The sequence below is a fragment of the Acartia tonsa genome, chromosome 14, assembly GCF_053477335.1.
Source record: "Acartia tonsa isolate MP-2025a chromosome 14, ASM5347733v1, whole genome shotgun sequence".
Lineage (NCBI taxonomy): Eukaryota > Metazoa > Arthropoda > Copepoda > Calanoida > Acartiidae > Acartia > Acartia tonsa.
The window spans coordinates 8,414,822-8,437,431 of record NC_137273.1 but is presented as its reverse complement, the minus strand read 5'-3'; the positions used below and the strand labels follow the sequence as shown (position 1 = coordinate 8,437,431).

Here is a 22,610-nt window from a genome sequence, read left to right as displayed (position 1 = left end):
TTTTGAACACCCCCCATTTTTCTATCTCATTTAATATGTATAAAAATGGAGGGTCAAATAAGTGACATAAGTATGAGTTGATTATTGTAATTATTTCCACCATGGAGGGCACTGAATGCCAGCAAACTTGGCAGGGTTATCAATATCCAGGTAAAGAGCAATAATATTTTTAGACTTTAATAAAGCATTTTATGTTACCAAAATACTGAAATATGCTTTAGTAGTTAAAAAAAATATGAAATACAGATGTTCTAGTTAATTTCTAGTTCCAATTATGATTCTGCAGGACCTGATCCCAACTGTTCAGGGTTCAGCCTAAAGTAATGATTAATGAGTATTGCCATTCTAAATGTTTTGTCCTTGTTTATCTGACAAAGTAATTCTCATTTCAGAAACACAGGAAACTATAAAATGCAATTGATAAATGAAACTATGGATTTACACCAAACCAATCTCTCCTATCTGAATAGTTCAATCATTTTTGAAGAAGGTAAGATTTGTTTGATTTTTATCAGGATAGCTACTCTATGGTTAAGTGTGTCTGTTTATTTCTTCTTCTATTGTCTCTTTTTTTAGGGATTAATACAAGAAATATCAATTTAATGAGGGCTCTTTCAGTTTTAGATTTTTTAAGTTTATTTTTTTTTTAATTTTTTGTAAATATTTTTCAAAATATTTATTTAATAAAATGTACAAATCAAACAGATTTATGTAAATTCTTGGTGAACTTGGTGTATGGTCTCCATATTCTTACATTCAGTAACCAAAAGAAATGAAAGGTGGGTGGTTTGAATCATGGAAATAAATCTTTTGTGTCTAGTCTTTCTGTCTGTCTAATCTGACCAATTAGCATTATATCTGTCAGTTAAGATCTCCTTAAACAATGAAATAATAAAGTTTTCCATAACAGGAAAAATTACTGAAAAATTTGCTTTTTATTCATAGAATTTGTATCTTATTAAATTAGGGATAACTCTATCCCCATATTCTCTTATTATAATTGATGCAGAGACATATTGGCTTGTAATATCATATATTTACTTTCTTTTGATTTAAGGTAGATCCTGTGGTGGTGGGGGAGGTAGTGGTAGTGCTGGTGGCAGTGGTGGATTCAACTATCTAAATTTCATGTCCTTTTCTATCTTGTCTGCTTCTACTATGATCAGGGAGATAGACATAAAATTTGATCAAATATTTAGATAACTTTATCAATAGCAGGCAAAATTTACATGCAGTTTAGGGTCTGTCTAAATCTTTAGTGATCAAATTTAAATATAGTAGTTTCTAACAATAATGGTGATTGATTTTTTTCAAAAAAAATATTTTGCAATATACAGTGTGTTTTTTTTTATGAGAACTTTTTTGAAAGCAATTTTACCCTACTTATAGTTATCAGAATTTAATGATTAATGGCTTATTTTCTTTTTTTTAAGGCAATTAATAGAACAACAAAAAATATTTCAGTTTTTATTTAAAAAGTAAAGTAAAATCTAGATTTCAAAACTTAGGTGTCAACATATAAAAATGGTTTTAGCGCAATTTTCTTAAAAAAATGGATTTTCTGTAGTCGACTTTGGGGGGCCAGTACTCCCTCCCTGGTTGAGATATGACCTTCAAACTTTAATATGTTCTAGTACATGACTCTAATAGTATCTGTATACATTTTTAGCTCTATATCTCAACTATGAAGTGTTTAGCAGCCATTCTTGCAAAAGGTTGATTATTTGAGCATAAGAAAAATGCGCTAAAACCATTTTTAGATGTTGACACCTAAGTTTTGAATTTTAGATTTTACTCTACTTTTTAAATAAAAACTGAAATATTTTTTTGTTGTTCTATTAATTGCCTTAAAAAACGAAGAAAATAAGCCATTAATCATTAAATTCTGATAACTATAAGTGGAATAAAATTGCTTTCAAAAAAGTTCTCATAAAAAAAACACACTGTATAAAATAACAAAAGTTTGTGTTATCCTTTCTCAGTTTGATCAACAGCAACAACAACAACAATAATAATAACAATAATAACAACAATAACAACAACAACAACAATGCCAACATGAACATGATTATGGTAAGACAAACCACGACCGTGGCTCAACATGTAGCAAATCCGCTCGTTGTTGGAGAGGTTATAGGTTCAAATCTTGGACCGACGCCACATCATAATTAACCCATTAAAAATGGTTTATACTGCTACTATGTCAGATGTACAACATTATTACTTAGAGTAAGGGGAGTGCCTTAGCCAATAAACAGGCGAAACTCATTACTATGCACAGTTAGGACTTCTTAGATAAAGGTTGTGCAATCAAATGGTTGGTTGTCTATTGGATGTTACCTAACCTAATATCCTTGGGTGTTAGAATCGCATCCTATTACAAGGAGATGATGCTCTGGATATTCTAGACGATTATTTAAAAATCGAAGGAGAATTCCACCCTTACAAGGTAAGGTAAGGTAAGATAAAAACAACAACCATACTAACATAAAATAACATTTAAAATGATAAAAATCAACTTTGCAACTGAAATTATTAATACGTTAGGGTAAACTTTTAATAGTTTGCTTTGCTACTTATGGATGTTTCTACACTAAATTCAATTTAATGTAATTTGTAGGTAACTGTGTCCAATTCAAATACAAATACAGCCATGGGAAGATTTCTTAATAATAAGAAGGCTGGGTAAGATATACTTATACAAGGATTTCTATAATACAAAGTAGAACAATGTCTGTTTATTTATACATCAACAATTGTGTTTTCTGTCCATCTCTCCTTTCAGATCTTGCTGACCCCTGAACCAATGCTTTTTAAGGATTACACCTATTGGTATTATAGTTTTAAGCAATCTCCTAAATCATTCTAAAAGTATATATAACGCCTATTTCTTATGCCTCTGTAATGATATATTTAAGTTGAAAGTTTGTATTCTTGTTGGTTCAAAAAATAGATTTTTCAATAATTACTCATCAGAATTAAAAAGCAAAGTGTCAAATTAAAGATCTTACTACTTTTGTTCCTAATGGCAATTTTATTCTTTTTTTTGTTGCGGTTTAGTACTTTAAAATCTACTTAATTTCTTTTATAAAAAACACTTAAATTACTTAAAAAATAAGAGGTCTACAAAAAAAAACAGATTGCATATCTAAATTCTGTGAAAAATTTTACATCTACTACTTACTAAAAACACCGACTAGCTATAAAAATAAAAGTTAAGACGCCTTCTTTAGAACAGAGGTGGATTCTTAAAAAGAATTAGGCTCGCTTCTTACTGGTGAGGCAAGACTATTTTTGTTAAAAATCCCCCAAAGTCTCATGAAAAATCTATGAAAATTAATTAAAATCATAAAAGGGTTATGAACATAAGATTTTGTTTAATTTTAATGTGATTTTAGAGGATTTTTCAAAAAAATAATTTTGCCTCACCAGCGAGTAGCCAGCCTACTTTTCTTTTTAAATCCACCCTCGGTATATATTAAAAGAAAATGATTGATGAATGATTGATACATATTTAGCTTAGATATATATATTGATAATAAAAAAAGATAAATCAATAGAAAAATAGATAGAAAAACAAGTAGATGAATACTTTAACATTTGTTAACTATAATTTATTTTTAGGATAAAACAATTCTTCAAGTTATTAGACAGAGGGATGGAAAATTTATCAGAAGCAAGCAACTCTGTAGATTCAGAGAGACATTGCCTTAATTTAGCTTTATGTGTGATATCTTCCAAACTAATACAGGTAGATAGATAAAGACATAGAAATATAGATAGAATGATATATAGATAGATAGATAGAAAAATAGATCAATTAAAAGATGGATAGATATAAAGTTTATTTATAAAATATATGAAATATCTGATAAGCAAGCAACTCTGTAGATTCAGAAAGACATTGCCTTAATTTTCCTTTATGGTTGATATCTTTTAAACTAATACAGGTAGATATAGAAATAGAGATAGAAAAATAGATAGAAAGAACGATGGATAAACCAAGTTTTAAGTCATTAGATAGAGGGATGGAAAATTTATCAGAGGCAAGCAACTCTGTAGATAGATAGGTAGGTAGATATAGAGATAGAAAGATAAATAGATAGAATGATAGATAAACCAAGTTTTCAAGTCATTAGGTAGAAGAATGAAAATTTATCAGAGGCAAGCAACTCTGTAGATTCAGAGAGACATTGCTTAAATTTAGCTTTATGTGTATGTTATCTTATAAACTAATACAGGTAGATATAGAAACAGTAAGATATATAGATAGTTATATAGAAAGATAGATAGATAGGTATATATAAATATAGATATATAACATATAGAAATTTATATAGATAGAAAAAAAATATTTAGAAAATACCTCAAATTAAGTAACTCTTTATATTTTTAAAATGTAACACCCATCTTTCTAGAAGCAATAACTGCCAATAATATGAAATAAAGGCGTCACTGACTGATTCACTTTTATTTAAGGTTGAAGAAGGGATGTCTGATATGCAAAGAATGTTTCTTCTACTAAATCTGGCTGAGATAACAAAAACTTCAGGAAAAATCCTTTTATTTTCAAATAGAAGAACATGATTTTTGTTATTTGGAATCTATAAAAGAATAGTTTATTATTACTTTGATTTTACACTAGATTAATGAAACTTGAAGTGGGCTGAAATAACGATCCAAAATGTAAGTATTTCTTAAAGGTGCCTACAAAATACTAAATATCATTTTTTAAACTCTTTATCACTTTTCGATCTCCGAAAGACCGTAAAAAAATAAACTATTTTAAAAACTTCTTTAAAGCTGGTTGATTGCGAAAATTTAAGAAAACACTACTACTATATTATGTACTTTACTCTTTTGTGCATCTCGATATCTTCGAGATAACAGAGGGGGGGGGGGATTCTTTTAACGCCCCCCATCCCCTATGAATATAGATTTTTGGGTCTAAGATTGCTTAAGTTTTAATTAAAGGATTTTTGCAGGTAAAGAAATGAAATATATTGTTGAGAACGCTAAAAATAACAGATGTGATTTTTATTATAAAGAATTTGCTTATTGTTTTGATGTTTTGAAATTTATGATTTTTAGATAAATTTATAATATGCATTTTTTATTTCTATTGTAGGATTATACCTTCTTTTGTGATAATATACATATACTGTGCATTATATATCTAACTAATTACTGTCTTTTTAGCTATAGAGTATCTATCCAGCTATCCTACTGTCTATCTTTGTATCTTACTATATATCTAGGTATTTTATTATCTATCTATGTATCTTACTATTTATCTAGATATTTTACTATCTATCTAGGTATCTTACTATCTATCTAGGTATCTTACTATCTATCTAAGTATCTTACTATCTATCTAAGTATCTTACTATCTATCTTTTTATATTACTATATATTTATGTATTTTACTATCTATCTAGATATCTTACTATCTATCTAAGTATCATACTATCTATCTTTGTATATTACTATATATTTATGTATTTTACTATCTATCTAGGTATCTTACTATCTATCTAGATATCTTACTATCTATCTAGGTATCTTACTATCTATCTTTGTATATTACTATATATTTATGCATTTTACTATCTATCTTGATATCTTACTATCTATCTAGGTATCTTAATATCTTTCTAGGTATTATACTATATTTCCAGGTATCTTACTATCTATCTAAGTATCTTACTATCTATCTTTGTATATTACTTACTATATATTTATGCATTTTACTATCTATCTAGATATCTTACGATCTATCTAGGTATCTTACTATCAATCTAGATATCTTACTATCTATCTTTGTATATTACTATCTATCCCTGTATATCCGTGGTATAAAGCTTGCGGAAGTGTTGCCTGTAGTTGTTTAGTAGATCCGGGGTAAACCCAAAAAGTGAAAGTATTCACACAATAACGTGGAATTATTTCTTTTTTTTAGCACAGTTTCATTTTTGAGATAAATATTTAAATGTGTTTCGAGTATTGAAGAGAAAGATCTACAAAACGGCTTGATCGATTGGGTTTGCTTTTTTAGGAAACTTTTTGCGTTTTTAAAGTATTTTAGTTGAATAAATTGTAAATCTATACAAAAGTGAAAAAAATGTGTAGGGGTTGTTTAAGATGGCGAAAACACTAGTTAAAATAAAAATTAAATACGATGTTTTTATGTTCATCTTTCTGTTTGCATAAAAAGTTAGAGTTTTGCAGAACAGTAGGGATGTAGGTTCCGACAACTATTATTTTAGATGGGAAGGTTCACCATCCAAAAAGAATCAAGTTAAAAATAGAAAGATCATAAATCTACGCTCTAATTTAATAAGAAGTATGGGGTGACCTCCCTCTAGTCCTTATACTAAAGTAACAGGATGTCTGTTTGTCTGTGTGTTTGTACCAAAGGATCTCACTAACTGATCAACCGATCAACCAATGGGGTTCTCCTTAACAGGGTAGCTTCTCATAGGTCCTGGGAAGGTTTATAACTATTTGGGGGAGGGTACCACCACCATCCCAAGATAAAAAAAATCAATTTTTTTTTGCTTGGAGACTTCAAAGCAACATACAGGGTGCACAACATATCCTCGGACTTTTTCTAAATTGTAAACAAATGAACATAAAATCGTCAATTTTAAAGATTTTATTAAATTTTAAAAACTGGGAAGCAAACTAGGTATATGACTATTAGATCATTGATTAAAATCGCCGCCAGCATCAATCATCGCCTTTACCCGCCTCCTCAACCGCCGGCAGGCCCAGGTAAAAATGTACCTGTCCAAGATGGCAAAGTTCTCCTTGATAGTGGCAATGAGGGAGGTCTTTGTGGCATGGGCACGTATATTGGTGCATGCTTCAAAGTAGCCCTAGGCTTAAAAGTCCATTGAATTAAGATAAGGCTGCTGGGAGGCCCCATTTTCTTAGGAATGTGAGTAACTGCAGGATCCTAATTCACCCAACTTTAAAGCTACCATTTGACATGGAGGCCTTTATTTAGACCACAGTTGAGCTAGAACAACGTTCTATACCTTTTTAGAAATGGCATGAAGATTCAAATAGGATTGTTAGCGCAATCTATAGTCTAAAGTGAGTTTTTAAGTTCCATATGGGGCTCTAAAGTCGAGAACCGAGAAATTTTCACGATTTTACACAATTTTTGACGTTTTTGACATCTCTAAATCTGTAACGTTTCACTTTGCCAGAGTACTACAGCCAAGCCATTTTAGATAGAGAGCTATAGTCTTTTCTAGTGTCTTACTTATGTATCTTACAGTATCTCCAGCAAGTTGCATAACTCTACCTCATCTACAGATGGGCTGAGGTCCGATTTATTGGGCCCTAGCCAAGAAACCTGATTATACCACCGGCGCAACTTGAATCTGCCTTGTTAAACATAAGCGCAGCCAGCTCTGAGTACTAGCCCATCTTCGTCCAAAGATTTTTTGTGCTTAAAGGTCATTACCTAAGCTTTTTACAGTGGGGTCAAACGTTCTGATTGGTCAAGTAGTTTTGACGCTATGGCCGTTTAAAGAAAGTCCGAGGATATGTGGCGCACCCTGTAATTAGGTATCGTAGAGACTTGATCGCAAAATAGACAGGTATTGTAGAGATTAGAAAATAATTTGCTCTTTATAAAAGTAAAATATTTTGTGATAAAAGGTGAACACCCCACAACCCAAACTTGTGAGAACTGATAGAAGTTTGAGATAAGGAAATTGAAAAAAAGCCTCCAGACAATGAACCCTGTTCTTAAAGTTAGCCTTGCAAACCAACTGAAAAAAAAACGAAGCTACGAAATAAAAAAGCATTGAGTCTACTTGCATAATCAAAATTATCAGTGGGTTTGCTCTTTTTAGTAGCGAAGCTACTCTATAATTTGAAATGTCCGTCTGTCCGTCCGTCCGTCTATCCGTCTGTCCGTCTTAGTTTGGGGGAAACGTAAATTTCTCGGCTTCTATAAAAGATAAAAGGCTGAAAATTTTTGACAACATTCCTATTATTAAGGAGCACAATTAACTATAACACATCAATGGCGGTCGGACCGCTTTTTATCAGGTTTTAGGCTATTTTTGTATTTTTCACATTTTTCTCCATATCTTTGGTGTTTATGGTCCGATTTCCAAAATTTTTTCAGTTAAAGATATCAAAATTGAATTTCCTGTCGATTTAAGAAAACAACTATGACGGTCAGACTGTCTTTAAGCAGGTTTTGGGCTATTTTTGTATTTTTCACATTTTCTTCCATACCTTTGGTGTTTATGGTCCGATTTCAGTTATAGATATCAAAATTAAACTTCCTGTCGTTTAAAGAAAACACCTTGATGGTCAGACTGTCTTTTTGCAGGTTTTTGGCTATTTTTTAATTTTTCCCTTTTTTCCATATCCCTGATTGATGTATATAGTCCAATTTTCCAAATTTTCTTATTTAATTGTTTCTGCTTCGCTACTTATGGATGTTGTCATCCTTGTTCTCAATAGGCTTTGCCTGAAGAGGTGATGAGAAGTCCCCTTCCTGTAAAATTATTTAATATTGTTTTAGGAAGTTTGGGCAGGGATAAGGGATAGGAAACCTGGCCATTAATTAGGTCCCGGCCTAGATTCTAAAGGGATATTGCAACTATTACAAATTACTATCAAACTGGCGGACGCTCCCAAGTAGCTATAGCTCTAAACCAATAAGAATCGGCCTGTTTTTAACAACCAATCACCAATTGGCGAAAATTTTAAAAGCAGACAATTCTAGAAAAAATAATGATTTCGTCTGCTACTATAAAATAAATATAAATGGTGTTAGATCACATTAGCTTAATTATTAAATCTGCTTAGAGTTAAACATTAAAAAAGGGCCATATAGAAAAAACAAAAATAACGGGATTATTTTTTGGAAAGGAGGTAGCTACGAATTCTCATTTGGTAGTTTATAAATTAGATGTTGTATTTTGAATTTTAAAAATTTAATACGGAAATGATACAACACTTTAACCCTAATATATGTACAATACACAATACAACACAGTACAAATATATCACTACATAAAGAAATCCAAAGAATACTTGATAGAATGTTACCCAAGTGCATATTGATTTATTTATTTTGAATTTTAATTAGCAATGAAATTTTCAAATAAAATTTTTACTCATTAATAAAAATGCAAATATTACAAACTAAAATCTGTCTGAGGGAAACCCAACGATAGCTTTCTGACAGTTCAAATTACCAAAGTAAAAGATAAAAAAATTTTGGGAGAGAAAAAACCTCATTTTAACAAAAGCCATTAATATATAGGTTTATAAAAAGTTATGTTTTTTACTTTAAACTAGCTACCTGAATTTGATTCTATACTTTATCTACACACACACACACAGCTTTTTTATTAGCGTTTTATACGAAGCACTGCGCCATCCCAAAACTGGTTTATTAGGCTAGAAATAGGCCTAGGCTTGAAATAGGCCTGAAATAATATTTTCCTACGTTTCCCATCCCTTATCCCTGAGTTTGGGCTCAAAACTACCGCAGGACCAGTATCTATATTCCCTGAAGAGTAAAACCAAATCGGTACAGCAGTTAGAGATCCTAAGAATCAAACGGACAGACATCTTTCTATTTTGTATTATAGAATTATCATTATTATTCAGTATTATTCATTACTTATAATGAAACATTTATGATTACCATATAACGCTTGTTTAATAATGGCTTTATGACCATATTATTTGGTAAATGAAATAACAAAAAAATAATATGACTAGAATAATATAAGTTCAATCTTTTCGTAAAATTAGAGAAACATTTTTGGTTTATATCAGGGAACTTAATGGATATTTTTTAGAAAAGATTTTAAAACTTTAAGTTAATCCTTATAATAAAGTAACAGGGTGTGTGTTTGTCTTGTGCTGAACCGCTGAACCGATCGGTTTATCCTTAACAGGGTAGCTTCTCATAGGTCCTGAGATGGTTTTAAGTTATTTTTTTTATATCCCAAGATAAATCACAAAAAAATCTGATTTTTTTACTTATAGAGACTCCTACGCAGCATAGCTAGGTATCGTAGAAACTTGAAAGTAACATATAGAAAGCTAGATAGGTATCGTATTATTAAAAAAAAACATTTGAAGTGCCACTTGAGGCCGCTAGTTTATAAATAATTCAATTGAATTTCTAGATTTGAATTATCGATACTGTCATCAAAAACCACTTTTATACAATACCATATAGTCGAGTAAGACCCTTAAAAAGGCTATAGACAGCTTTTAGAGGTAAAGGACTTAGGCAAAAAAGTGAACCCGCTCATTTTGAATTACCCTAATAAAACAAACTAAAAGCTATTAAATTCTCAAAGGGGTGAGAGTTGCTTCCTTATATTTTATGCAACGTCTTTTTAGACTATACAGAATAGATAGAAAACTGAGATATAATTAAATTGTACTATTACCAAAGTTAAATTTTAATTTAAATATAAATTATAAATTCTCCCCATGCGATATTAAGGGTTTAAATGATTTAAACACCCACTAACATTGGAATTTAACACTACACTCCTTAGTTCAACTAAGAATAGCGGCTTCACCTCTAGAGGTCTCTAGGGGATTGAAGTGTTGACAGGTGGGAAGTCGACCTTCCCCTAAGTTTCAATTTGAATTTTTTTTAATTAGATGAGGGGGGTTTCATGGGAGTAGCTACATTGCATGTAAAGGAGAACAATATTGATACAGCGATCATTTGGTTTAGACAAACAGACATCCTGTTTTACTTTTAAATAAGGATTTATCTTTTATATACCTTGAAGAAGGTACTATACATGTTTTTTTGGTTAGTGTGTCCGTTTATATCATTTAAACTTTTTGAATTTTGACATTCACCCTCCTAATAATTTAGTCGTTTAAAATACCATACTGAACATACATACTGTATTTATCATGTTACTTTATCTTCCTTACTAGCGGCTGCGCCCCTAGCATCTAGGGGGTCTATATACAAAGGGTCCAGGGAATGTTTATAGCTATTTTTGTGTAGGTTACCCCCACCATTCAATAATAAATTTCCACTGGAAAAAATTGACGCCCCTAAAAAAATTTTAAATTTTGTCTAAAAAACTATAATTTTTATTGACCCTCCCCCCCCTCCCCCCCACCTTAAGAAACATCTAGGGGCGTAGCCGTTAGAATAGGATATAATATCTTAACAATATCAAGGAGTAACGTATACGTCTTAAATTGGCGTATTTATAATATACACAAACTTACATTTCTACATGATGCCTTATGACCAAATACATGCAATAAACTTTTGTACATTTTAAACCATTAAATTAATTTTTTTCATTATAATTTTCAAGGGTGAATTAATTATAAAAAAGCAACATTTTTGGGTTGATTATTATTTTAAATATGTACAAAATATTAGTTGCAACTATAGGTGTTGCCAAACATGGTTCTACGTCCATCCGTCCGTCCGTCCGTCCGCGCCTTTAAGATTTACCAGGATACCCTATATGCCAATACGGTGCTCGTACATTGCGGATAAATAGATGGTGTCAAATCCAGAGAGGTAGGGGACTATGGCTTGTTTTTTACACTAGTCCCCAAAGTTTTATAATAAGGTTTGCTTATTTATTGGCTTGACGTTTCAACAACTAATTTTAATCTTCAAAGGGGGTAATTTTGTGTGTCATTATTAGGAATGTACATCAATTTATCGGCTATTGTCTTATTCATTTAGATCCCTGGTCAAATCTATTAGTTTGCTTTCCATAAAGGGTTCTAAAATAGTTTAGAGGTTTCTATTAAAGTTCTTAATAGAGCACTTAAAAAAAAAATTGAAAAAAAAGGTAGTTTTTTATGTGTGTTGTTTTTTTAAGCTTAGGTTAGGTTATATTGGGTACAGGAAAGCCCTGTTGGGATTAGAGCACCAAAGTACAAAGTTATAAATAGGCCAAACAATTATCTTAGAAATTAATTTACTATTACCTTAATGAAACCATAAGCATAGGGTGAAATCTTGTAAACGTAAGATTCTTGTTAATTACTAAACTCTTGTAACCTTTTAATCGTCAATATAGAACGTCATATCAATGGCATGTCAGCTATTACCGCTTTTTTATTAGCACACAGTCGACATAAATAATCTGCTAATTCTATCACACAAATAATTGGCTGTTGCGCAAGTAGACTGTACGCAACGCATGGGCCCACAAACACACCCACACAATTGTACGCACACACATACACATATTGACGCACACACACCCACATTGACGCACACACATACGCATGTCCTTGGTAGATTAACCAGTCTATTGCAGACCAACAGACACAGCACTGCATCAGGTTAGACTTTAAAATATTTTTTATTTTTAAATTATTAATTCGACAACTCTTTTTATTGTGTTTTTCATAGCTCGTTATTAATTTCATTTTCCAAATACGTTCTTTAATTAATTTTCTAAGCGTATTAATTGTAATTAAAACCCCTATTTATAACGTGGGACTTTGGACATTAGACTGTAATAGAAACCCAAAGTTTTATAAACACGTTCTCAAACTCGTTATATTTGGGGACTGATAATGCATCTTGATTGGGTTGTACAATCTAACAGGTCTAAATTTTTCTACCAATTATTTGGATATATATAGAAATTTTGGTTATAGTCCCTTTCGTGGCAACGCCTCTTAAGGGTTGTTTCTTCGTATATTCACAGTAGCTTTTCTCCTACTGTGGGACCAATTGTTTAACCCTGCAGGGCAACCACATAACCCAACATATCATAACCTAACCTAAAATAACCTATCAAAAGCCATTTTAAAAATACGATTAATCGCTCCTTAAGAGGCGTTGCCACGAAAAGAACTATACCCAAAATTTTCAAATAGTTTATCAAAGTATTAAGGTATTCGTTGGTTAAGTAGTTCTGAAAATTAAGAAAATCAACTTATGAAATTTCAGAGTCATTTGGAATCAACTTGAAAAAGTCAAAGCATAAAATTTTGCACATTTTGAACTTGAAAAAAATTGTTTTACAATCCGCAAAAAAACAGGGATATAGCAACCGAAGAAAAATTATTTAGTCGAAAAACATTTGATTATTAGTGATGAAAATTACAAACTGTTTAAGTTTAAAAATCAAATTATTCAAGCTACATGTTTTATATTCTTTTTTTAAGCTAACATTTTTTTGCATTTCTTTGATAAATTGACATATGTCGTCCAAATTTTAACAAGATAATATTCAAACATTTGATTTTATTTTTTTACAATTGTTTCAAAATTAATTATAAAGAGTTATAATTGAGTCACGGCCTCCTCTTCACATTTAATTTTTCCTTTAAAATTGAAAGAAAACAAATCAACTACTTTTTATATTTATATAGTTACCTAACTCTTATTCAACAGCCTGAAACCTACGCTTGACCATTACAAAGCTTTATGGCACAACATGATTTTAACTAATTAAACTTATTTAACCATTTTAAAAACTTTTAAAAGTCATAAGATTTTGTATCTTTAACTTTCTTGCTATTATCCCGGATTCCGGATTGCCAACCCTAATTAAAAGGTAAAAATCTTTAGGGGAGAGGGCGTGTAAACCCCCCCCCCCCCTCATCCCCTCGGAATAGGGTTAACTCCTAACAAAGTCTGTCAAAAGGTCAGAAAATACGCTTTTTTAAGATATTTATTTTCCTTAGCAACTAAATCTTATGGTCCTCAACTTAAGATTGGCCTTTCATAGATAAGCCTTAAAAGTTATGTATGTACATATATCTAGTGTTCTTGACTTTTAGCCAAAAACAAATAAATGAAATTATAGCAAATTGAATTTTTTGTATGTACTACCTAATGAAGCTAGATTTGTGTCTGTTTGTCATTTAAGATCTTCAAAAAGGAGGAATATTTTCCGGAAAGCTTCATATTTAGCACAAGGCAGGTTTGAGGCTATTATAAGAGGCTTAGTTTACTAAATAACAAGCCAAATTCATATTAATATGTATTTACTAATAAACATTTATTAATTGATGCGTTAATGAACAATAAAAAATCTATATTCTAAAAAAAAGGGATGTAAATTTCTCAATTTGGCATAATTCCACCACTCCCTGTAAAATTTAGGATTATTTTCGTGTGGTTTTTCAAAATAACCTACAGTTTCAACTTGATATATCAAGATATTTAGTTTATAACCTTTGCAGTAATTAGGCATCCTGTACGCAAAGCTACGCAACAAAGTTTGGTGGATTTACGCATTGACGCAGATAATTTATGGGGTTAAGCCCTACCAAGAAATTTAAAGTGACCTTGGAAATTTTAAATGGTTCTTCCAGACAAACTTATTAATACAAGGATATTGCAATGGAAGATAAGTTGATTTTCTACCCCCCAATTCTATGTGTTTAATTTTGGGGGGCTTTCACAAAGTAATAAACGAACAAACGAAAAACTAGCGCTTCCCTTATTTTAAATTTCAAAGTGCCTAAATCTGTCTTCGGTAGCTTTTGTATATTTATTTTTTTATTATTTATTTTTGGTATACATTAATTGGTTTGAGCTGAGATTTGAACCCACACCCTCCTCCTCAACACGTGCTTTATTTATCATCAATTGTCCTATCCCTTCATACCGAGAAAAAGTATATGGTTAATCAGACGAATCAGTTATTTTGAACAGAGCAACATACGATGCACAAAACTGATATGCTCTAATGAACCTTAAAAAACAAGGATGGCAACATCCAAAGCTAGCATCTTTAAATAATACAATAATTAATCCGTTAATAATAGTCCTTACACTCTCATTATATGTGACAATTATTTGTTATTAATACAGGAGCCTTTTAGTCATACAGAAGCTATAAAAAAACTTTCCTTTATGTTTTCTGTCAGTAAAGAAGAGTGTTATTATTTACCTTTTTATCGTACTATATCATGGTCTTTTATGACGAAAATCAAGTTACAATACAAGGTGTATTTTGTAATTTTTGTAAAATAGTTCTTCAATATCTCTCTTATAATACATTATAATAAGTCTTTTGATAGACGAACAAATTAACTGAGTTATAGAGTAGTCACTCTATCAAAAGTGCAACTAAATTTTTACACATTATACAAAATTACTAGTGGTTCTACTGTTGGTTTCAATTCAGAGACTATAGCACTCTATAGGTGATGAGGTCTGTCTGTCTGTTCTTCTGTAATGCTTCTCTCTCTCTTTCTCTCTCTCTCTCTCTCTCTCTCTCTCTCTCTCTCTCTCTCTCCCAGGTATATTCTTAGGTTGACTAATTATACCGAGTCATTTTTACTAGTGAATCTACTCTGAAACTAGAACAGAATTGTATGTCCGTAATTTATAATAAAAAGTTTTGTTTTACTTTTTGGGTGAGTTTTACTCTTCAACAATATAACATTATATTGTTTATTTTACTTTGGCTATTTTGCGCTGCCTCTGGTTATGCTTGTCCTACTTAGTTTTTATGCATTGCTAATCATCGATGCAATGAAATAAATACAACGCATCCTTTTAGAGTAGCCACTCTAGAATTTGGTTAGTAGTACACGCTACTTTAACATACAAGCTGTCATAGTATGTAGTTATAAGCTATATTTTTATGAAATTAACAGGATCAGTGTCTTTCTGCATATATGTGTGTGTACACCGAGATCTCTCTCTAACCACTGAACCAATTTGGCTTTTCCTTTTGTATCATACTCGGAGCAGGGATTAAAAAAGAAATGTAAACCATAACTATTTCGTAATACATTAAAGGGAGTGTGAACGTAAATATTTCTCATCTGATTATCAAATCTTAACATTTTCTAATCACATTTCACTACACTGATCAACCAAAAACGTCCTATTAACAAAAATATCAAGGAATAATGCCTTGATTTTATGGTATTTTGGGAGGGAAAAGGGAAAAAACAGGGAAAATCTGAATGTTTTTGTTTCTTATAATGTTTGTAGGGATATTTAACTTGTCATATATAGTTGAAACAATTTACTTACTGTTAAAGATTTATTTTATGATATAAAATTGCCAATTAGATTTTTTATAACGTAGTAATTAGGTAATAAAGACCTATTTTAAATTCGTATTATTGACAAAAAAAATACCTCACTGTCTACAAAGGGTTGAATCTCATAGGTTATTTAAAATAATAATATCCTTTTTTATTGTGTTGGACAATAAATAACCCACTTTCAATAATTAGTTTACACTTTTATCAAACTGTTTATAAAGAAATATTGCGTCTTTATTATTTACAAATTTGTAATTAAAGGTGGGCGAGAGATGGGCCATCTAAAGTTAATTGGATACTAATAAAATAACCTGTACTAGCTTTGTTATTGTATTTGGTTTTCAATAAAAAATATTGCTTATTTTATCAATTTCTAAGTAACTATACATTGGTTTAAAGCAAGGATTATGTTAAAAGCCAGCTTAACCGTTAGGAAAAGTCAAGAACTATGTGAAAAAGTTTAATTTTAGCTATAATGGGAGAAAAAAGCAATTTAATGCACATTTTATATAATACGGAAAATTTCTTCCTTTCCCTTTACCTTATAAAAATCGTCGGAAAAAGCCGTTTTTTAAGCAAACAAAAGCGCGTTTTGCTCTATCTGTGAGATATTATGAATGAGATAATGTTAAGATTTGATATTAAGATGAGAAAAATTTACGTTCACAGTCCCTTTAAGACATTCGCATATTGAAAAACCAACTTAATAAATAAAAACATGTTTTAGTAATATTAATAATCTTACTTAAATTTTATTGATTTTGTGGTTTTAAAGGGGTTGGAATAAAAATTAAGAAATTAAAAAGTTTTTCAAATTACCTGGATTCAATTATAAAAATAAATCCTTTTATTTTAATTGTAAATTTTTCATTTTGAGTTTTTGTAAGTATGGAAATCGATAGGACCATTCTAACAACGTTTTTAATAATCCTTATCATAGATTCTAGTGGTTAGAACATAAGTTTAAGGTTGATTTTCTTTGGTTTTAGATTTTCTTAAATTGCTAGGGTAGGAGGGGGCAATGAAGGTTAAATTGATCTTTATTGTTTTATTACTTTAATATTTATCGAAGCTAACAATAGAAAAACTAAGATTGAGGGAAATATTGATTTATCACCCCCTAGTCCTATCACTCGTGACTCTATACCAGAGTACTATGGTGTAAAATATTTACGAACAAATAATGTTCTATAAAGACTGGCCCTTCTCAATATTTATGTAAGTATTTAACTATTTTATATCTATTACATGTTTGCCCTTTTCTTTCTACTTATTTCAAGCTTATTTTTTCTGCTAGTTTTAAAAATAACCACTGATAAAATGATTACATAAATATATAAAAAAAATGTTTGTGTTGTGTTTTTTTATATAGGTTACAATTTATCTAACTATTATATTTTGTTTTAGAATGAGATTACTGATATGTTTGAGTGTTCTCACTCTTAGCTCTGCCCTCCCGCAGGTATTACAATATTATATTGCCAGCAGTCATGCCCCTAGATGCCTCTTAGTGGTGTGAGCGAGAGAAGTTGACCTCTGACATTTTTTTTGGGTGTGGGGGGATTTTTCTAGGGTTAATTTCTATTGGGAGGATGAAGATATCTTCCCCAACTTTTCTTAGATAGAACGATAAGAAGCTTCTGTGTAAAGGGGAACCATATCAGTTTGCTTACTCTTGAATAAGGATTATTCATTCCAAAGCCCCACAAAAAATTGTCTTGTTTATGTCTTAAATACAGCAGAAAGTCTAAATATGATCTAAACCCAGAACCACTTCATTATGCAATCTACATTTTCTGTATAGATTTTTAATAGAAACAATGTACTGTAAAGCTGTACACTTATGGACTACCGTAGACTAAATATCCAGGAAAATGTAGATTGCATAATGAAGTGGTTCTGGGTTTAAATTTGACAATCTGATTATACAGTAAAATTTGTGAAGCACTCAAACCAGTTTAATATTCAATAATTAGACCAACTTAACCATACAGAAGGGCAGACAGACAGATACTTAATAAATGGCTGTAATGTAAGAAAATAATAACTTATTTAAATCAGATATTTTTAAAATTAATGGTATAATATTTTTCTAGCAGGGCGGCTTTTTCTCCGGTATCTCCGGGGCGCTTAACAACTTTTTCGGCGGTAACCCCAACGCCGGTAGACGTCCCCCTCCTCCCGCCAGAAGACCGGTTCAGCAGCAGTTCCAACAGGTAACTATGTGTGTATGTTTGTGTTTTGTTTGATAAGTCATGCAACAGCTAAACAACGGGTGTTGTAATCACTCCCCTGGCAAAATTAATGGGGAAGAAACAACCCAACAACTGGTTTCAAACTCCCAACATGCCTCTGCAACCTTCTTAATAAGTATCTACAACGCACTAAAGTAGCCAAAGGGGGTGTGAAAATTACGCCCTTCACGCGACAAACTACCAATAAATTTTTTTTTTGTCTAAACTGAATTTCTGGGGCTTTGCACACCCCCCCTGGCATAATCCTATGCTCGAATCATTCTTTGGGAATATTGTAAATGTAAAAGTTTTCTTTATTAAAATTCTCATTGGGACTGAAAGCAAAATTTACAGTTGTAACTTTATATGTCAAAACAACTGTTTAAAATATTTCTTAAACTTTTTTTACATGCTTTTGATTTCTATTATGCTAGAAAAATACCAAAATCGTTGAATGCGATTCACTCGAATAATTAACAGTTTATTTACTAAATTACTATAATAAAAATTCATTTTCATTGCCTTTATATTTAAAGGACAATTCAAAAAAATTCTATTTATTTACCAATTTTAATAATTTAATGTTTGCAAGTAAATTGCTTGAAACTTATATCTAGTTTAAAATTACAATTAATCACATTTTAATTACATTAAATTTTTATGTTGTGTTATTACTGCGCTTCTTATGGACTTGATTGTTCTTTGTTTTGGTTTTCAAAACTAACTGCAATTATTAAATGCTCTATTTTTTTGACAGAACATTAAACCATCGCTCATCCATTGAAAAATGTAAAACTTTTTTTTATTGTCATAGCATTTATTATTTTAGTGTTAATAGCAGAGCTACTCTATAATTCACTTTATGTTCATCCGACAGTTAGTCAATCCGACAGTCCGTAACGGTATAATGAAAATGTGATTTTCACGGCTGCTATTGAAGATAGACAGCTGAAATTTTTTAGTGATGATTCCTATGATATGTGCGCATCTATCTAATACGTTTTTTTATGTTATCTTTGTTTTAACAACTGAGCTTTCATTGTCTGTTTGTCGATTACATGATTTTGTGTGCATTGCTACTTATGAATGTTGTCATCCTTGTTTCTAATTATAACCCGTTATTGTTCCATCACATTACTTTAGATAAATAAAATTAAACAGATGAATTTATTTTTTGTTTATCTTGCCCAAAAATTCCCTTGTTTTTATCCAAAAATAAATAATTCGAATTAGATCAGTTAAAATTTAAAATCACAGCTGCATTAAAAATCATTGTTCTTTATGTTACGCTAGTATCCAAAGTTTTATAATAATGTTTTCTTATTCATTGGCTTAACAGCTTTTGGGAGTTTAGTGAATTTTGATTAGTGGGTTTAATGAGTTGAATGTTCCAACGTTCCAACCCCTAAATTTACGCTAAAGAAGGGGTAATTTGGTTTATCATTATTGGGGATGTATATCAATTTATCAGTCATTGTCTTATCACTTTAGGTCCCTGATTTTACAAAGAAATTACATTATTGACTGATTAACTGTAGATTCGCCTAAAATTTTTATGTTTTTTTTTCAGCCAGCTGCCCCAGCTTTCCAGCCCCAGCCACCGCAGTTCCAACAGCCACAACAGTTTCAACCTCAACAGTTCCAACAACCACAGGTAGGTTGCAGGAATTTAGGGATAGGGCAATGTGAGATAAATTATTAAGGAGCACATAAAATGATTCACAGAGCAGCAAAACTCGCCTAGTATACCTTAAAAATCAAACTTTTGTTTCATAATTAGTTTACACATAACTACATTTAATATCCTTAAAATCTTATTGTGTTCTTATTTTTCAGGTCCAGCAGTTCCAGCCCCCACAGCCGGTAGCCCAACCTGCCCCTGCTTTCAGACCCCAGCCTCAACCCCAGGTATAGATAGATAGTTACAACCTCTATAGCATGTAGCCCAACCTGTAAATAACTGTTATAACTAGATAGAAAATTTGATATCAAACCTTACCCCCTTAAATATTAATAAATTTATACAATAAAAGAGATGTTTAGATACTTATATAAAAAAAAAACAATGTCTAAATTCCTAAAACCTAAATTTGCATTTTTCAGATTGTCCAATCTGCCCCCTTGAGACAACCCGTTGACCCTCCCCAACAGCAAGTCGTTACTGGTAAGTTGGTATTGTTGTGTTGTTGAACATAGTGTATAGGGATTAGGATGTGAAAGAATGTTTGGATATTATCAGATTCGTGGCATCGCCTCTAAGGGGCGTTTCATCTTATATTCACAGTAGCTTTTGATTGGTGGTTTTAGGTTAGTTTGGGTAAATGTTAATGATTGCCCCGCAGGTGCTAGAAATAGGAAATAAGCTACTGTGAAAATACTAAATAGGTGATGTCACGAAACCGACAATAACCTAATGTTTTGTATGTCTAAATATTAGATTGGTGATTGAACTGCTTAAACATTATATAACGTGAATGTCATGAATTTTGATAAAATATTTTTTTTTACATTTTTCATACAATTTTTAGGTGGCACCAGTCTGTGTGGAGCTCAGGCTCCCAACCATTTCTGGACTGATCCCAGAGATGGAGTTAGGAGAGGGTAAGCTACACCTTTGATTATTTAAGCACAACAAATTACCTTGCTTAGCAAGGGCTTCCTGGAAAAGGTCAGTTGGTTGTCTTTAGAATGTTGCTAATGATCAGAATAAAGTTCAGTTTCCCTCTAAGTTACTAGTTAGCACAAATTACCCCCCACCTTCCTTATTATAAATAAAATAATCATAAGAGATCCTCTCTAGGGGTTAATCAAAATATTAAATTTGAAATGGGCTTTTGTGCTTGATTTTAATACATATTATATATAATATTACTTTATTAATATATAGATATATTTGTACAGTTATGTTGTTACCTGGAAGTTTGGCTGCTCCAGCTTCCAGCAGTCTGAGGCTAGAGCTTACTGTGAATCTATGGGTATGAGTCCCGTTTCCTTGGATTCTCCTGCCAAACAGGTATATTTATAGTTTGATAGATAGATAAACAGATATATAGATAGGTATTTAGAAAGATAGATACACAGATAGTAAGATAAAAATGGATTGATGTGAATCTATGGACATTAGTCCTGTTTCCTTGGACTCTCCTGCCAAACAGGTAGTTTCATAGTTAGATAGATAGATACATAGACATCCAGAGACATTTCTGTATAGCTAGATAGATAATTATATATATAATTTTAGGATGAATTTAACAGATTGATTGCCCAAGATACCCAGAGATATTTCTGGACTGGTGGTATTGTGGATCACTCACAGGAAACATTTCTATAAATCTGTATTACTAATTTTGTTTTTAATAAATTCATATTTTTAATGGCATGGATCCAAATTTTGGTTTAGAGCATAGATAATATCTCATTTTGTAGATTAAAGTTAATGGTGAATACGTTTGGCCACTGTTAATTTGTATAGATTATAAAAGAATTTGACCTAATTTGTTTTTCGTCAAGTTTCTTATAAACTTTTGTTTTTTTTTATTTTTAATCTGAAATTGAAAATGGAGGATCTTATTGACAGGATTAAAGAAATATTACCAACAGAGAACTGTATTCTGGGCCAACCCCTCTGGCACCCCCGTACCTTTCGATCAGTCAAGACACTGGTCTCACACCGGAGGGTAAGTAGTTATTGGAATTGCTTGTTGTCGGGTAGGTGCTAGGTTCGAATATTGGCCCAGTACAGCGTCATAACTTATTATTCATTCATAGTTTGAGTAGAGGGAATGCCTTAGTCCAAAACATGGGCAACTCATTATCATGCAAAGTTATGTCTTCCAGACAAATGATTGGTTGTCTATGCGGTGTTTTCACCTAAACTTATTTCCCTTTTATTTTTACTTTTTAAAATAACTTTTCTAGCACCTGTAGTGCTATTATCACCATTATTTAACCAAACAAAACCTTCAAAAAGCATAGAAAGCCTTAAGCTCTTTTGAGTCAAATTGTAATATAAGAAAACTTTCTAAATTATAATGAAAATGACTTACATAATATTGAGCACTGAAACATTGTATTTTTAGCGCTGGTCTTCCTCAACCTGACAACAGAGCTGCTGGAGAGGTTCCCCCACATCAGGAGGTAAAGATAAACTAAATTTAGAACATTTATGCACTCCTAGCATTTGGGGAAATATCAAATTATTTTTCTATTAAGATACTTAAAGTTAGACTTTTGATTTTGAATAACAATTTCGATTAGCAAATTTTAAAAAAAATAATAAGTTCTACTGTTCATCTCACAATAATTGTGATTTATTTGCAAAACTTTTTGTAGCATAGCTCTTTTGTAAGTGGATAT

General features: G+C 31.2%; 2 protein-coding genes across 2 annotated transcripts in view; both read left to right on the top strand.

The window, feature by feature from the left end:
* The window catches only part of LOC145306408 (uncharacterized), a 458,128-nt gene that overhangs the window by 435,124 nt on the left and 394 nt on the right, over positions 1 to 22,610 (top strand). Inside the window, exons 2-11 of the mRNA XM_080148502.1 lie at positions 17,426 to 17,482; positions 18,117 to 18,236; positions 19,825 to 19,908; positions 20,091 to 20,162; positions 20,358 to 20,418; positions 20,783 to 20,855; positions 21,156 to 21,267; positions 21,496 to 21,575; positions 21,818 to 21,931; positions 22,334 to 22,391. Of these exons, the coding sequence (XP_080004628.1) occupies positions 17,426 to 17,482; positions 18,117 to 18,236; positions 19,825 to 19,908; positions 20,091 to 20,162; positions 20,358 to 20,418; positions 20,783 to 20,855; positions 21,156 to 21,267; positions 21,496 to 21,575; positions 21,818 to 21,931; positions 22,334 to 22,391 (831 nt within the window). The remainder of the gene's footprint in view (positions 1 to 17,425; positions 17,483 to 18,116; positions 18,237 to 19,824; positions 19,909 to 20,090; positions 20,163 to 20,357; positions 20,419 to 20,782; positions 20,856 to 21,155; positions 21,268 to 21,495; positions 21,576 to 21,817; positions 21,932 to 22,333; positions 22,392 to 22,610) is intronic.
* Positions 102 to 4,587, top strand: LOC145306297 (uncharacterized). The gene is made up of 6 exons (XM_080148378.1): positions 102 to 150; positions 287 to 320; positions 1,983 to 2,073; positions 2,621 to 2,685; positions 3,625 to 3,751; positions 4,480 to 4,587. Exons 1-6 carry the CDS (start codon positions 102 to 104, stop codon positions 4,585 to 4,587), a joined length of 474 nt encoding a protein of 157 aa, XP_080004504.1.

Coding starts and splice junctions, on each gene's coding strand:
- LOC145306297 (XM_080148378.1), top strand. CDS start 102: ATGGAGGGCACTGAATGCCAGCAAACTTGGCAGGGTTATCAATATCCA. Junction 321..1,982: donor TGTTCAGGGTTCAGCCTAAA/GTAATGATTAAT, acceptor ATCCTTTCTCAG/TTTGATCAACAGCAACAACA. Junction 2,074..2,620: donor CCAACATGAACATGATTATG/GTAAGACAAACC, acceptor TGTAATTTGTAG/GTAACTGTGTCCAATTCAAA.